The 16,914-nt window shown below is 42.3% G+C and overlaps 1 protein-coding gene across 1 annotated transcript; it reads left to right on the top strand.

Annotated features, from left to right (window-relative positions):
- Positions 1–2,756: 2,756 nt before the first annotated feature.
- nags (N-acetylglutamate synthase) lies at positions 2,757–16,662 on the top strand. Its single transcript, XM_079253504.1, has 8 exons — positions 2,757–3,201; positions 5,452–5,732; positions 7,319–7,532; positions 7,632–7,812; positions 8,044–8,083; positions 8,254–8,385; positions 8,473–8,655; positions 15,078–16,662. The coding sequence occupies exons 1-8, from the start codon at positions 2,818–2,820 to the stop codon at positions 15,241–15,243; spliced, it is 1,581 nt and encodes a 526-aa protein (XP_079109630.1). The 5' UTR covers positions 2,757–2,817; the 3' UTR covers positions 15,244–16,662.
- The last annotated feature ends 252 nt before the right edge of the window (positions 16,663–16,914 follow it).

Here is a 16,914-nt window from a genome sequence, read left to right as displayed (position 1 = left end):
AGTTCAGATTATATAAGATATGCGTTAAACCCTAAAATACTTTTTTTTTTTTTTTAAATAGCGTTCCTTTTCTCTTGCAGAGAGATGCAATATTGCCATTTTTACCTGGAACAGTTGATAGCGCTGGGTCCTAAAGATGGTAGCTGCAGGAAAACATCAGTGAAACTCATGAATAGCAAGTTATTCCAAACAGGGTTTGATGGGGTTGGAAGCCCATCCCGGCTGTTATCAAGCAAGAGACAACTGCTCAAGTTCACACCTGGAGAATTTAGGAACACCAACCAACCCATCTGTATGTATGTTCAGTGTCTGCTGCATTATATCCACCTTCCTATCAGGTTGTCCCTTTTTCCTCAGAACTGTCCTCATTGGTGTCGTGAATTCAACAAGGTGTGGTAAACACTGCTCAGAAACTTTGCTCCATGTTGACATGAAGCATCACACAGTTCCTTCTGGTTTGTCAGCTGCAACTTCTCACTCCACCACATCTGTTATCCAAATTGCAGACTAAAATATGTGTGTTCTTCCTTCTTAAAACGATAAAGTCTGCAGATATTAATATTTCAGAAAAGGATCAGTGGTAGTCCTGGCTTGCTTTACGCATTGGGCGGACACCCTGGGTTTCAGCAGGGGGCCTCTGTTGGTTAGTTATATAGGACCTATGTAGGCCCCATATGGCAGCCAGCATGCCCATGGGGTTCATTTTTGGCTGGATGGGTACTGAGTTGGCATGGGATGGAACTGGGCACATTTTTCATGTCCCATGTGGTTTCAGCTACATGGGGCTCTTATGTAAAGCCCATGTGGTCTGTATGAACCCATAAGGGATATAGGTGGGCTAAGTGGTTACAGGGAGCCCATTTGGGCTGACTAAATGTGGGGTCCAAACCGAAATCCGGTCAGAACCAACATGAAACCTATATGGTTAAACACAGGTGAGGGCACCATGGAAACTGCAGGAAAACCTTATATGTAGCCCAAATTGAACCCTGATGTGTGTGTGTGTCCTTATCTGGACATGTTGCCATAGAGATGGATTTGTGTGAGGTAACTGCTGGTGCGTCCGCTTCTCGACTTAAACAGTTTATAACTCACTGAGTTTTTATCCTCCTGAAATTCTTTTATTTGACTTCACAGATCAGTGACAGGAAGCTACTCCATCTGTTAAATCAGCCAATCGGTCTGATCGATCAGCTGCTGAGTGAAATTATTTCGCTATCAGAGATCTGAAAATACTGATGGTTAAAAGATTGGATTTCATAACAAATATTTCTTCTTGTGCGCTCAGTAAAAACCTGCAAGAGAGACCTGAGCTGGAAGTTGGATCTGAAGAGAGGGGGCAGTTCTTCCAGGAAAGCGTTAATAGATCTAAATTACAGGAGAACATCGGTGATGAGCCGTGGGGGGGGGGGGGGGGGGGCTTCAGACTCTTCGTAACTTCTAGCATGTATCGTCACAGCATGACCTAGTTTCCTTTATCCTGTTGGGAATTCTGCTGTGAGGCATTTTTCTTCCTGCAGACAACAGCGTCTGCAAGGTGTATGCTCCATGTATCTACACGGTAAATTAAGAAACAAGAAAGTAAACTAATAGTGACATAACGAAGGTTTGTTGTTTTCATTAATTCTCCATACGAAGCTTTGTCTGCGACGGAGCACAGACAGGTGAGGTGGCTTTTTGTGTCTTTATGTGCAATGAACAACTGACCTGGTTATATGATACTTGCTGAGAAATATCATCCATGGCAGGGCGGGGTTGTTTGTGTGGCATAATAACGCTGTCTTTAAATGACACGTGCTGCATGCTGTTTCATACTTTCTCACCACCTTGATCAGCTTTAACTGTCCGTTAAACCTGGCATGAGCCAGAAACTTTCTGCTTTGAGCTTTCCCAGGTTAACTACACCCATGTTAAATACCCGACCAATCACACAGTATTTCTCAGAGCTCCATGAGAATAAAGTTCTGTTGATAAGAAGAATTTTGTTCTTGTGGCCTCAAGAACAAAGTTCTCACATCTTGCAGGTGTAAACAGGCTGTAACCATCACTTGGAGGCAGCTCCCTAAGAAAATCTCCCAAAGTTTAACAGTGTGGATCCAACATGGGCCATTCATTTTACAAAAGCTAAAAACAGAAATAACAATGTTATAGTAAAAATGAAATAGTGAATGGATTTTCAAGGTTTTAGGTGAGTTTATTCAGGCGAAGCAGAGAAAGAGATGCTCTGATAGCTTCACCAGCAGACCCTGACTGTTTTAGATACAGTTACATCTCGTCTGCTTCACCGTACCTTCATATGTCTGTCATCAGGCTGCATCTTTGCTTTGACACAAGAAAGACTAAGAAGACACTAAAAGAATACTAAGCTGACTTATTTGCACGTTTGTTTAAACCCATAGTCACTGGCAAATATGTCCTGACACAGGTTCAACTGAGATAGTCCATATCTGACCACTCACTGCGTTTTGTCCAGCAACCTCTGAAATGACATCTCAGCATATTCTGTAAGTAGAAGTAGAAAAAGATAAAAGAAAGAATCGATCAAACGTGGGAAAAATGCTCTTAAATAAACTAAATAAGGTTTTTGTCAAAAGGCAGAACGGGCTATCCCATAATATAGTGTTTTAGTATTATTCGGTAAGACCTCCCCCCCCCCCAGCTGGTAAATGAAGCCTGTAGCTGCATGCACCCCCCTCGTGCAGCTCTGTAGAAATGCCGACGCAGCAGCCGCGTGTTGCATGAAAGCGTGCACGCGGCAGAGCTCCAGCTGTCGGCTCGGCAGGCTTCAGGACCCCCACAGGACCCCCAGCTTGTAGCATGTCCAAGGTGAACAGCGGCTCTACCGGCTGTCGGGCCATGGTCATGGCTGGAAAGTACCTGTCGAGCCCCAGCCCGTCCTCCACCACGCTGAAGCGGAGCTCCAGCCAGCAGCAGCAGCGGAGGATGTTGGCGCCCCAGCGCCGCATGCTGAGCTCGGACGCCGCGGGCTCCAGGGTGAGGGTCCCGGCTTTGGCTCAGCAGGAGAACCTGGGCTATTTGTCCGCCGCGGACCGGCACGCGCTGGCCAACCGGAATCTGATTTACCGGGATGTGAAAGCTTTTCTCAGTGAAGTTGGAGGAGATCCGCGGGAGGCTCGGTACTGGCTGACCCAGTTCCAGAGAACCACCACGGCTCAGTCTCCTGCCTTTGCCGTGTTAGAGGTAAACCTTTCATTTTGGACTCAAGTCTTTGTACACACGCCATATTTCTGTCTATCATCATCAATTTATAGCTCATTACCAAAGTGGGCTTATTCACAGTCTTTTTAGAAGATGATATACATCAAATTATGTGAAAAGTACAGGTAATATCCCGTTATTTCAGTTCTTTATAGGCTTTAAAAACGACTTAAACATATTAGAATTCAAATAAAAATCCCATGGTGCCCCCATTTTCAGATCTTCCTCTGTGAAACCAGCTTTTATATGGAGGCCCATTCCACCATTTAGCTACAAAGATATTTTAGGAAATTTTAAAGTCATAATATTGAGATTTAAAGTTTCAGTTGCTTCATGAAGCACTGAAACGTTTCAGCAAATAGCTTCAGAAAAGTGTACACAGAAATACATGCAATCATACATAGGTCACATACATACATACACACACACACATATACAGTATCTCACAAAAGTGAGAACGCCCCTCACATTTCTGCAAACATTTTATTATATCTGTTCATGGGACGACTTTACAGAAATGACACTTTGATGCAATGTACAGTAGTCGGTATTCAGCTTGTATAACAATCTGAATTCACCGTCCCCTCAGAATAACTCCACGAACAGCCATTAATGTCTAAACTGCAGGCAACAAAAGTGAGTACACCCTGAAGTAAACAGGTCCAATTTGGGACAATCGTGTCAATATTTTGAATAGCCACCATTATTTTACAGCACTGCCTTTACCCTCTTGGACATGGAGTTGACTAGAGCCACACAGGTTGCCATTCTCTTCCACTCTATGATGACATCACAGAGCTGGTGAATGTTTGAGACCTTATGAGACCTCCTCTACCTTCTGTTGGAAGATGCCCCATAGATGCTCAGTAGGGTTTAGGACCGGAGACACGCTTGGCCAGTCAATCACCTTTACCATCAGCTTATTTAGGAAGGCAGTGGTTGTCTTGGAGGTGTGTTTGTGGTCGTTATCCTGTTGGAATACTGCCCTGGGCCTCATTTTCTAAAGGGAAAGGATTATGCTCTGCTTCAACATGTCACAGTACATGTTGACATTCATCGTTCCCTCAACTATCTGAAACTCACCAGTGCCGGAAGCACTCATGTAACCTCAGACCATGACACTCCCACCACCATGGTTAACTGTTGGCAAGACACAGTTGTCTTTGAACTCCTCACCTGGTTTCCACCAAACCCGCATGACACTATCTAAACCAAACAGGTTTATCTTGGTCTCGTCAGACCATAGAACCTGGCTCCAGTAATCCATGTCCTTAGTTTGCTAGTCTTCAGAGAACTGTTTGCTGGCTTTCTTGTGCATCCTCTTAAGAAGAGGCTTCTTCCTGGGACAACAGCCATGCAGACCAATCTGATGCAGCGTGGAGCGTATGGTCTGAGCATTAACAGGCTGACCAACCAATTCCTTCAACCTCTGCAGTATTACTGGCAGCACTCGTACATCTATTTTTCGAAGACAACCTCTGGATATGACGCTGAGCATGTGCGCTCAATTTCTTTGGTCGACCACAGCAAGGCCTGTTCTGGGTTAAACCTGTCCTGTTAAACCGCTGTTATGGTCTTGGCCTCCGTGCTGCCTCTCAGTTTCAGGAGGGTGGCAATCTTCATATAGCCAAGGCCATCTTTATGTTGAGCAACAATCTTTTCTTTAGGATCCTCAGAAAGATCTTTACAATGAGGTGCCATGTTGAACTTTGAGTGAACAGAATGACAGTCTTACAGCAATAACAGCAATTTTAAACACACCTGCTCCACATTCACACCTGAGGACTTGTAACTCTAATGAATCATATGACACCGGCGTTGGAAAATGTGCTAATTTGGCCCAGTTTGGACTTGTTCAATTAAGGGTGTACTCACTTTTGTTGCCTGCAGTTTAGACATTAATGGCTGTGTGTGGAGTTATTTTGAGAGGACGGTGAATTCAGATTGTTTTACAAGCTGAACACTGACTACTGTACATTGTATCAAAGTGTCATTTCTGTAGTGTCATCCCATGAACAGATATAATAAAATATTTGCAGAAATGTAAGGGGTCTACTCACTTTTGTGAGATACTGTGTGTGTGTATGTATATATATATATATATATATATATATATATATATATATATAAAACTGCAGAGAATTGGCAGCACCATAAAGCCAAAGTTTTCATTTACTGAGGCGGAGGACCGACTGATTTGAAATGTGTATCGACTCCTTGTTCTATTTGCAGGTGGAAAGTTCTGTTTTCCAGAGCAGGGAAACAGTTCAGAGCCTCGCCTTCGGACTGTCCTTCCTGCAGCGTATGGACATGAAGCCTGTAGTGGTGATGGGCCAAACTCAGCTCCTGGAAAAAGGGCCTGCAGAACCAGTTACGGGGTCTTGGTGTACCAGGATGCTGGTGGAGCAGTGCCAGCAGCTGACCGAGGCTCTGCAGCAGCACTCTGCGACTGTCCTGCCGTTCTTCTCCGCAGAGTCCGTCCTTCACCTGCAGGAAGCACCACATGGAAGCAGGTAATGGTAAACAAAGGAGCTAAAACTTTAAATTATTTTTTCTTTCATTTGTGTGAAGCTTTGTGGGTCTCTTTAATTTACTAGTTTTGGGTTCTTAGATAACAAAAGAGTTCTCTGGCAAAAAAAAAACAGATTAATATTTTCTGATATTTTTTTACACAGAGATTTTAATCAACTTCAGTCATAATCAAAACCACCAAATACGTAAATATACTAATTATTTCAGCCTTGTAAATGTCCGCTTGAAGATATAACATCACTTTTCTGAAAAGAAAAACAAAAGCATATAAAATCTACGTAACAGATTTTGGAACTGGGATATTTCATTTGTAGAACAAACTAAGATTGATATTTAAATAATGTGTGATCTTTACATAAACCTCCAGTTACCAAAATGTATCATAGAGACAAATAATACCTAAACATTTTTTTTTTGTATTTTTTCTTTATTAAAAACAGACTTAAACCTGGCATTCAAATGGGTAAAATAATCTGAATTATTATATATTGGGTTTTTTACAGTAGTTCAGTGGATATTAGTTTTAGTGCACTAATGACCAAAATGGATATTTAAAAAAAAAAAAAAAAGAATAAGAAAATGCATCAAAATGAATTTTGTTACTTGTTTGTAGTATATTTAAAACTGATTTTAAAATAAAATCTTTAGCCATCCAAAATCTCTTGGATCAAAAACATTTTTTGTGGATTTTTATCCCATAGAAAAAGTGACATCAGATCATCAAAGTGCCATTTAAAGAGTTTACGCTCATTTGAATTATTACATATTTTGATATTTTTCATTAGGACTGAAACTTATTCCATGACTTGAATACAAATGGAGGGGTTAATCTATAATGTTTTGCAACAGATAAAAATGTTTTTCTCCACTTGAGACAAGATGGTTGTGTGAAGTGAAAATCAAATTTCAAAGTTCTTTGAGAAAAACACATTCTTACAAAAAATCAGCCCATATGAGGGGAAGCAAAGTGGTGGCCAAAAACTGAAGAAAAAAGACCCAAAAGAACAAATAAAAAGTCCAGTACAGGATACAACGGTTTAAAGCCTCATTTCCACAAATGGGTTTTAGATTTCTACACATGAAAACAGGGATCCAACCTGACCTGTGGTACTTTTTTGGAATCCTTCCATTGGGATACCAATCTAACTGATACAACTCAAAACCATGGAGAAATACTGTCATCCTTTGATTATTTAAAAAAAAAACACTTCCTGTTCAACCTAGCATAAAAACAAAGCAGGAATGACTTCTTCTTCTCTTAATAAACAGCCAGACGCCAAGAGGAAAGAACACAAACTGCTGAATGAACGCCATCTTCCTCTGTAGTTGCTCAGTTGCGTTTTTGTTATACTGTAAGGTAAGCCTCGTGCTGTGATGGTCTTATATAGCTGAAGCATCTATCACGATCTGGGTGATTTGCCGCCTCTCCGGTAAAGTTATGGTTGGATGTAGGAACACAGCAGCATTGCAGTTAATCGTCCTGACCCGCAGATCCTTTGGTGGAAACAATTGGTGGCTTAAGTGGTGGAAAGAAGTCCTAGTCCTTTTCCTTCTTGTTGCCCTGCAGTGCTGCTCCCTACATCTCTGTGGACACTAGCCTCCTGCAGTGGAGTCTGGACTGTGGAACAATCCCGCTGGTTTGTCCGGTGGGAAAGAACTGGCAGGGTTGCTCAGTGATACTGGACCCAATGGAGGTGACGGCGGCCATTTCCCGAGCTCTTCAACCCCACAAAGTGATATTCCTGAACAGCTCTGGAGGCCTGCAAAGTCCAAAACACAAGGCACGATAGCTGGTTGACTTTCCGAACAGTCTCAGATCTACTATGTGCTGCTGTCAGAGGTGCGTAACTCTTCTGAAACACATCTTGTTTCCCATACAGGTGCTGGGCACCGTGTCGTTGCCCACTGACCTGCCCAGTCTTTCTGTGGCAGAGTGGTTGAGTGGAGCAGAGCGCCGAAAAGTGACCGCCATCGCCAGACTTCTCAATCAACTGCCCAGCGAGTCCTCCGCTGTGATCACATCAGCGGGAACCCTGCTGACCGAGCTGTTCAGCCACAGGGGTGAGGCCTTTAACTGACCCACTGACGGCAGCATGAACACACAGAAACAAGCACACACACACACACACACACACACACACACACACACACACATATATATTTGGAAAGCTGTCTATTTTGAGACATCCCAAAGGGGGTTACCATATTTGTAAGTGTGGGGCAGGTGTTTCTTGCCAATAAAAAAAAAAACAAAAACAAACACATCTCTGTAAATCTCTATTTCTTTCTCAGGCTCTGGGACCCTCTTTAAAAACGGAGACCCCATACACCGGTGGGTAGATATCACACAGAACCATGTCATTCGAACTGTTACGCTATATTCAGTCGTGATCTAAACTTAACCCCTCACACCAGAGCTGGGTAATTTTCTCCCACTGGTTTAAAACAAACACACGTCTTTGCCATGCACAAACACACATTGTTGCTTGTTTTTGTGTGTAGGTACAGCTCTCTGGATGAGATCGATGCAGACCGTCTGCTGGCTCTCATCAACAAGTCCTTTGCTAAAACTCTGAGGCAGGATTACATTGACTCTCTGAAGGGATGCCTTCACTCCATCTACCTCTCTGAAGGGTGTGTGAGATTATTTTAGCATCTGATCAGTATCAGTTAAATGACAGGAATTCCACATAGGAGATTTTATTTTGTGTGTTCCTCCAGTTATAGTGCAGCGGCCATCATCACCATGGAGCCAGTTAATGGAGGCACTCCCTACCTCGACAAGTTTGTTGTGAGCAGCAGTAAGCAGGGTCAGGGCACCAGTCATATCCTGTGGGAGTGCATCAGAGAAGACCTGGGCAAACTGTTCTGGAGGTCCAGAGCCACCAACAGAATCAACCCATGGTAAGACACGCACTCACATTTTATTACTGGCAACTTGCAGCCCCACTTACTTCAAATTTACCAAAGTGGTAGCAGACCATCAACAATGTTAATAATGTTAATGTTTGATTATTTTCACGTTTTAGATATGAGTTCACATACTGGATACCTCAATTTGTTCTTGATGAGAGTTAGGGTCTTCTCTGAAATAAGAGACTCCAAATAAATTAAGTAAATCTTCACAACTACAGGGACTATATGTATCATTCTTGTTTCAAAATAAAGCTGGGACCTTTGATATTACTACAGATGGGTCAAAACTGAGGTATGTGTTACTACATTGGAGTAAATTCACCTGGAACACAGTCGAAAATGTTTTATCCTTCAATGAGTTATGTTTGATGAGGAACTGCATAAAAACAGAAGGTAAAAATTGAACATGAGCAGTTTTCTAGCTGTTCAGATAGAGCTGTTATGCAGGAGGAGTCACAGGAGTAAAACTTTTCACCACAAAGCAATAAAGCAAGAAATGATTTTTTATTGTGGCTGCCTGCTCCCAGAGTTGTTGTCCCATAGCAATGAGACAGGCACATTTGCAATCAGCAGAGTCTCTGCTTTCATATGACACCTTGTTTGTGTGGAGGAATGATCAGATGCTGTAAAGTGGACAGTGATCCTCTCATGTATTTCTTACATTGCTGTATACATTGCATTCCTACTCTTGCTCTCAGCGAAGGCGGACGGCTGTATACGGCTGGATACGGACTCTTGGACTCATGGGCCAAGTGGACCGCGATTGTGTCTGGCGGTTTTCTCAATCGAAGAGGTGGAGGATGTTTACAAATTTGGATTTATGGTTCTCTGTTTTCTGCTTATTGGAGCTGGCGGATTTCTGATATACCTGAAAATCCGTCAGATATGGGCAGGCTGCCTAAATTGTGGAGCGGAATTTACTGTGCGAGCAGTGTATAGACTCAAGCGTTGACCGAGCTGGATCGCAAGCAGGATGCCAATCTGGCCCAAACTGGTGGTGGTTCCGGCATTGGTCCGCAGAATCTATTCCAGCGTGGAGCAGATGTCTCATATCGGTGGTAAGTGACCTCCAATATCAGGCTGTTTGGAGCTGCAGGCGTGAGACCAGTCATGGACTCAAGGTTGGGAGCAAAATATTTTCCTGGCCTGAAACCCAAATAATCAATCTTATCTGGATTTGGCTCCCCCTAAGGTCTTGGGGCCAGCACAACACCTTGAGAAAGGAATGTGATGTTCAATCTCCATATCCACATGGACTGTGGCACCTGGCTTTGGCTGACACTAACCCTTGACTCACTGCCAGCTGGACTTTGCGTTGTCTGTTGTGTTAATTTGTGCTTATGTGTACATGAAGTGGGTTTTTTTTTCTCTCCAAACGACCCCCCCCCCTCCCAAGGCACAGTCTGGTGGTACCTGTTTTAGTGCCCTCTACCCCGGATCCTAATGTACTGCTGTTCTTATCTGTTGAAAGGCGGCACCATATAAAGCTGGCTGCGAGGCCTTAGTCTGCCCGAATCTGTGATCTGTATATTATTGTTTGGTGTTTGTCTGTAAAACCTTGGACGGGTTGTACTGGAACCTTGAATTTCTCTTCGGGGATGAATAAAATATTGATTGATTGATTGATTGATTAACTGCTTGGGGTTTGAACTGTTTGGTTTGGAGGCAATGCTTGGTCTCCCTCATCGTGTTGGTACGCTACATGTTAGCATTGCGGCTTCCTGGTGTGTGCAGAGATCTCCTATACTGAAGAAAAGGAGGAGAAGAGGTTAAAGTTGGGCTGTGTGATGGCATAGATTTTCACACATTATCCAAGAAGGTTATACTTTTAAATGGGAGAAATACTGCCTGTTTAGTTTCCAAGTATCTCAAGCTACCTGGTGCTTCGAACGGCCTTCTGCACAACCAAGCAGAGAAAAATGTGAAAAATCTTGGAAGTATGGAACCTCTTCATGCACAGTTAGGGGAAAACAGTTGGGAAGAAAACCTTTTTATGACAAATTCTGCTTTGTTTCTGCCCTAGTTTGTACTTATTGGTGTTTTTATTGCATTATTACACATGTTTTAATGAAAAAAATTCATCATAGTTTTTTTTATTTTATAAGAGCCCAGTCTATGTTCTCTTCCTCAGACAGATTGCTGGGACATCCTGGTGGATGGAGAACGTTATCTATAGTTCAAATTAGCTAAACTCATGTTTTTGGCTTTTTGCTTACCAAACACAGTCTTGAATAATAAAACCACAAAGCAGATGGAGCTTTTATAATAAAGCTAATGCATTTATTTACAAACTTTTAACCAAGTGATGCTTAAAACACTTTAACTCTACTTCATGTGAAGAAAGGTTCACAAAGCATTTTACTGATTAAAATTCCAGACTCGCTCTTCATTTTTTTTTCATTACTTTCCAAGGCCTGAAGTAACTTTGATCAGTTTCACCACTTGAACAACTGAAACAGCCAAAAATAACACAAACATAAGGCACCTTCCACATGTCAACAACATGCTACACACACCAGTAATGGGTTTCTGTAGAGGAGGATACAGTCTCAGGACAGCAATTTCAAGACCCTCAATTTTAGTTTAACTTTTGACACTTTTTGCATGCTGTCTTTTCATGATCTTAACAGTTCAAGTCATTAAGGACAAAAGCCCACACCCTCTATGCTTTAGACCAGGGAGGACCAACTTCAGTCCTCAAGGGCCAGTGGCCTGCTAGGATTTGACTTTTCCCTTTCCATTTTCATGGAGCTTGCAGACATACAGCCCTGACACAGCAAACAGAGTAGTGCCACAGGAAAACATAGAGGCAGTGTTGTGCAGAGTAGGACATGTGACACCACTATAAAGAACAAAGAAGAAAAAGCAGCAATGTGTTTAATGGCTGCGCAGACCACTGCAGTCTCTACACCGCCTCTTTTTATCTCTTTCCATCGTCACCATGTTTTCAATTATTCATTGGACCTTTTGATGCCTTACATACATAAATAAGGGTGCTCATTTCAAAATTTGTCATCAGTCGTTGCCCTTATCCTTCTGTGCTTCTTTTATGTTGCCATGGCAAGTCAGTTCATCTACTAGTGGGCAGTGTTTAGTTCAGGCCTTATTTCCTCATTCTCACAATGGTTGGTGGCTGCAGTTGTGGACATACTCAAAAAGCCTCTCTTCACATGCTCCTTCCATCAACAGTTATTGATGTTGTTCTCTTCAACATCTTTTTCTTCTTAGGGTTTCATTGACTAGTTCTTCAATACAACTGAACGCCTCCCGTCGGGATTTTGAAATGGTAGTGCTCTGTTTTCAAGTGAAGGATAGCTAAACCCCTTGAAAACAGATCAAATTATGCACGTAACTAATGCAGGAGCTGGACAAAAAAACTAAACTGTCAAAACTCAGAGGTCAACTCTGAACTCTGGACTGCCCTCTGGTGGATCTGAAGCTGAAGCCTATCCCAGCAATCACTGGGCAAGAGGCGGGATACATCCTGGACAGATCATACCTAACAACCATGTCAATGTAAAGGATGCATAGAAGTATGGGAGCGATTACTTATTTATGTAAGTAAAGGGAACATAAATAGCTTTAATGGTTAGAGCAGGGAGGGCAATTCTATTACTGTTCTCTTGCTAATTCGTTCTCCTGTGAGGTGCCAACTGGGAAAAATGAAAGTCCTAATGCTGGCTTTTATAATACCATAATCCTTAAAATGCAATATTGCTGATGCCCATTAAACAGAAACTCTGACACATTCCTGTCACCAGTAGTCTCCTATTCAAAATGCATCAACCTTAACCATGAAATATGAAGACTTTGGTCAGATTTTACCCTCTAAGTCATCATGGTGTCATAATTCTGGTGATTGTAGTAGAAGTGAAACAGCCTTTGAATGAACACTAAGCTTTCCACAGAGCTCTTCACCTCCATCCTTCTATTCAAATGGGATTGTTTTGTCTTAAAATAAATGGAGGTTACACACAGCTTACATCCAGTCAACCATTGGGCATTATTATCTGGTTGATATTCAAAATGCCGTACAATCTTTATGTACCTGGCACAGCTTGTTGAGATGGACTTTCCACAAACTCTGTGGTTCTTTTTGTAGACAAAAGTGCCGAGCAACAGATCTGGCAACTTTTGGGATAGCCAGTTGGCAGTTCTGCCCGGCTGGAGTCTGTTGTCTGTCCCGCTGAGGCAGCAGAGTCTTTGTGATTGGGATGATGGTGCACTGTGTCAGAAAGAGGAACTGTCTCACAATGGCCACGTTTACATGAGAGGTTTTGTTTCCTCTTTAATTCCAAATAAAAATTAAATCTGCTTTAAACAGATAAAAATGACAATTCAGAATTAAACTTATTTCCAAAGTAAGTGGCTGGTTTATTCTTATATTACCGAACCGAACTGATTAATTTCTTTATCATGTAAACTATAATTCTGGTGTAAGTTAATTCCAGTCGTTCTGCACATGAACGTTACGTTTTCCTGTCACGATGATTCACATATTTCGTGCAGTCTTCTGCCTCCCCCTCAGCTGCTGAAAACAATGAAGTAGCATGCTCATGTCGAGCTGCTGCTTTAACATTATCATCAAAATAAAAGCAAAACTGGTTCTTATTAGGACTGGGCGATTAATCGGATTTTAATCTCAGTTACGATCTGAGTTTTCAACAATCATAAAAATAAAAGGGTGTGATTATTTCTCTCTCTGCAGTTTCCTCTCCTGCTGTCTTCAGCTGCTAATCGAGCGTCTCTGGCGTTGCAGCGCTGTGCTGTAAACTCCTCCCACAGCCGCTTTGGTTTCATTCAGACACTGTTGCCAACTTGGAGACTTTCTCGCTAAATCTGGAGACTTTTTTGTTTAAAACAACTAGCAACAAAGTTATTAGAGACTTTTCTGGTGTTTTGGCGACTGACTTGAAGGCACATATTGTTCTGCAGTTACTGTAAGGAAGGAGCAGCGGGAGCCTCTCCCGTCCTAAAGCACTCCCAGGCGGCCAGTCTCAGTCGGCTCCGGCTGCAGGTCAATGTAGAATAACTGCAGTAGGTTGTGGAAGTTCACCTAAACATACTTTATACCGTTGTCAGTGACAACTGGCTGCATTATTTTCCTATACATAGTTCGGCGAGTTAAACACTGTAATATCCTTCTGTTACGGGGCGTTACCATAGCAACGTGTTAACCAGCTGGTTCAGATCAGCCGTCTTTTAACAGGTGAATGAGAGAAACGCGCTGCAGCCTGACAGCGGTTGTTTGGTATAAAACGTACATCCAGGCCAACGTAAAATAGTTCCTATATAAGCGGTAAAAGTGGATTAAACAACTCGGAACCGTGCATTAGACGGTTATAATGCACGACACGGAGTCTAGAACACCACGACGCGCAGCGTTGTTTATAAATACTGGATAATTGTGTTAAATAATCGAGATCTCAATTTCAGTCAAAATGATCGTGATCATAATTTTTGTCATATCGAGCAGCCCTAGTTCTTTGGTAGTTTTCCATGTTCCAACGAGAAGCAGGAAGTGCAGTTTGTTTATTTTTGGTAGACACAAGTACGTCTGCCATCTGTCCAGTCAGAGACCTTCTTAACCCACAGATCTAAAGCAGAATTAAGAAAAGGCAAATAAACGCGTTTTCCATGTAAACCTCAATTTGGAATTATTATTTCCATGTAAATCTAAAGGAGAATACTGAAATAAAATCATCATGTAACCTCAGCCATTGTGCACATGGTCAGAGTTACAGATCACACCCAATCCTGTAAAAGAATAAACGCAGTTGGACTTCTGCTGAGGGCTGCATGGAGGCATAGTGGTTAGCACCGTGGCCTCACAGCAAAGTCGCTGGTTTGAGCCTTGGCTGGGGGGGGTTCGAATAGTGTGGAGTTTGCATGTTCTCCCCGTGTATGCGTGTCCCTATTAATTGTCCCTAGTAGTGAGCGTCAATGGTTGTTTGTCTTTCTGTTTTGGCCTTATGATGGACTGGCGACCCGTCCAGGTCTACCTGCCTCTCGCCCAGTGACTGCTGGGACAGACTCCAGGTCATGTAATCCTGAATAGGACAAAGTGGTTCAGAAAATAGATGGATGGACTTCTGCTGCTCTTAGAAACATATCAGTTCTTATCCAAAAAGGTTTTTTCAGTTTCTGCCTATGAGGTGAAGAAAACCACATTGTTGTTTCGTTCACTTGACCCTTGAGCTTTGTGACACAACGCATGACTTTAAATTCCCCTTTGTCTCTCTGATTCTCAGCTTAAACTTCAGCACATCATCCTGACCATGTCCACATGACCAAATGTGTTGAGCTGCTGCCATGTGATTGGCTGATTAGATATATATAAATATATATATATATATATATTAACTAGCTATTTAAATCAATATTTACTTATAATCTGTTTTTCTGTGCAGGTATTTTAAGCACTGTGATGGCAGCTTTGTGAATGGAGCGTGGATCGTCTTCTGGTTTGGCCTGACAGACATCAGAGATTCCTATGCTCTGGTGGAGCACGCCAAGAACCTCCCCGACTCATTTCACACCCCCTCCGAGCCTCCTCCACCTGCTGCGGGGTCCTGAGCGCCTGCCTGCAGAGCCGCCGGTCTTCTGGTTGTGCAGCCCTCGAGTTCATTTTAGTTCAAACATAAAGAACTGAATGTTGTTTACTCTAACTAGACTTTTTTCTGCTTTGGAACGAGGAGCTGCAGTGTTCCTCGGTGTACAGAATGCACATCGCACATCACGGGCGCCTCGTCCGCCATGTTGGGGAATCCGGCTACTGTTTAAACCAACTCTTTCAGGTTTCTCGCTAAGCTAAGGTTAAAACTATGACTGGGATTTAAACAAGTTAATTACAATTCATGAATTAGAAAAAAATCGATGCATTAAGTTGTAGCTTGTGTTCCAAACATTGCAGAATACTTTTCGGAAAACAATTTCCCGCTACACCGATCGCACTGCTGCATACATTCGGCAATTTTGCAACTTCAGCGCTATATTTCATGTTTTCAGAAGCATCTGGCACCTGTGTTTTACAAACAACTAGCAACAAATCTGGAGACTTTTTCTGGTATTTTTTAGAGACTTTTGGAGACTGATTAAAAAAACCTATAAGATACACATTGTAAATGCAGCTATTTTTACTTCTGCTCACCTAAAGCCCAAACGGTCTTTCACATCCAACGCGCCGTCAGCTAGAAGCACATCAGCTTCCTGATGAAGTGTTTTTTATGATTGTTCTGCCTCCAGGGTGGAAATGGAAGATGAAAATCTTCTGGTTAATTTAATTTTCATGTGTAAATGATTGAGCTGCTGCTGCAGCTGAGGACACAGCTGCTGGAACAAATGATGTCATGAAATACTGGTCAGAAATGATGAAGAAGTCATGGCAAAATGATCTGAAACAGGCCTGAAGATGAGTCACTGGGTGTTAATCACGTATAAATCAAGATTAAATGAATGAAATTGTGAAAGGACGGCGCTGCAAACAGAACGCTTACTCCCCCAACATGGCAGATCAGTCCCACACCTGTGTGTGTGTGTGGTGACGTATATGTGCCGATTCTCAGTTGTTTACGATCAAGCTGTTTACTTAAAGCTGGGTTTAGCCTGGCATGTTCTTCTGAGACCGATTGCTGGATTTTGTTTCTATAAACAAAAAAACCTAGGAGCACTAAAACATTCTGATCCAGCTGGAGTGTGATCCTGTGAAGTGGACCAGGAAGCTGAGATGTGTCGCCTCCACACCTTTAATGTGTCTGCAGGTACTGGTGTCATTAAACAAGCTCTCTGCTGATTTTGCACATGGATGATGTCTGTTTCTTTCAACCTGCTTACAAAATCTGCTAAATTTCTTTTTGTTTCTGAGGGACCCAAGAGAAAACCACAACGATGCCAGTGCCATGTCAGTCAGGATTATCTGTGGTTGGGTTTGGAAGCTAAGTTTATATAATAAAGCCATAGGATTTGGAAGAGGCATGCGATACCAGTCAATAGGTAAATACAAAGAGGGATCCAGCATTACGGAGACCAAAAGTGAGGATTTAACTTTGTTTTTCAGTATATTTTATCTTTTCTCTTAAAATGACTGGAATGCATTTGTGTGTTGTGACAAATTTACAGTAATGAAAAGATCTCATGAAACAAGAAGAAGAGATTTAATTGGTTTAAAGTTCGTTTGTCCATTTTCTTTAGCTGCCTGAGGGGAAATCTGGATTTGTTGGTTTGGTCATCATTTGCTCTGAGGACGAT

The sequence above is a fragment of the Telmatherina bonti genome, assembly GCF_933228915.1.
Source record: "Telmatherina bonti genome assembly, chromosome: 14".
Classification (NCBI taxonomy): Eukaryota; Metazoa; Chordata; class Actinopteri; order Atheriniformes; family Telmatherinidae; genus Telmatherina; species Telmatherina bonti.
This window is presented reverse-complemented; position numbering and strand designations above follow the sequence as displayed.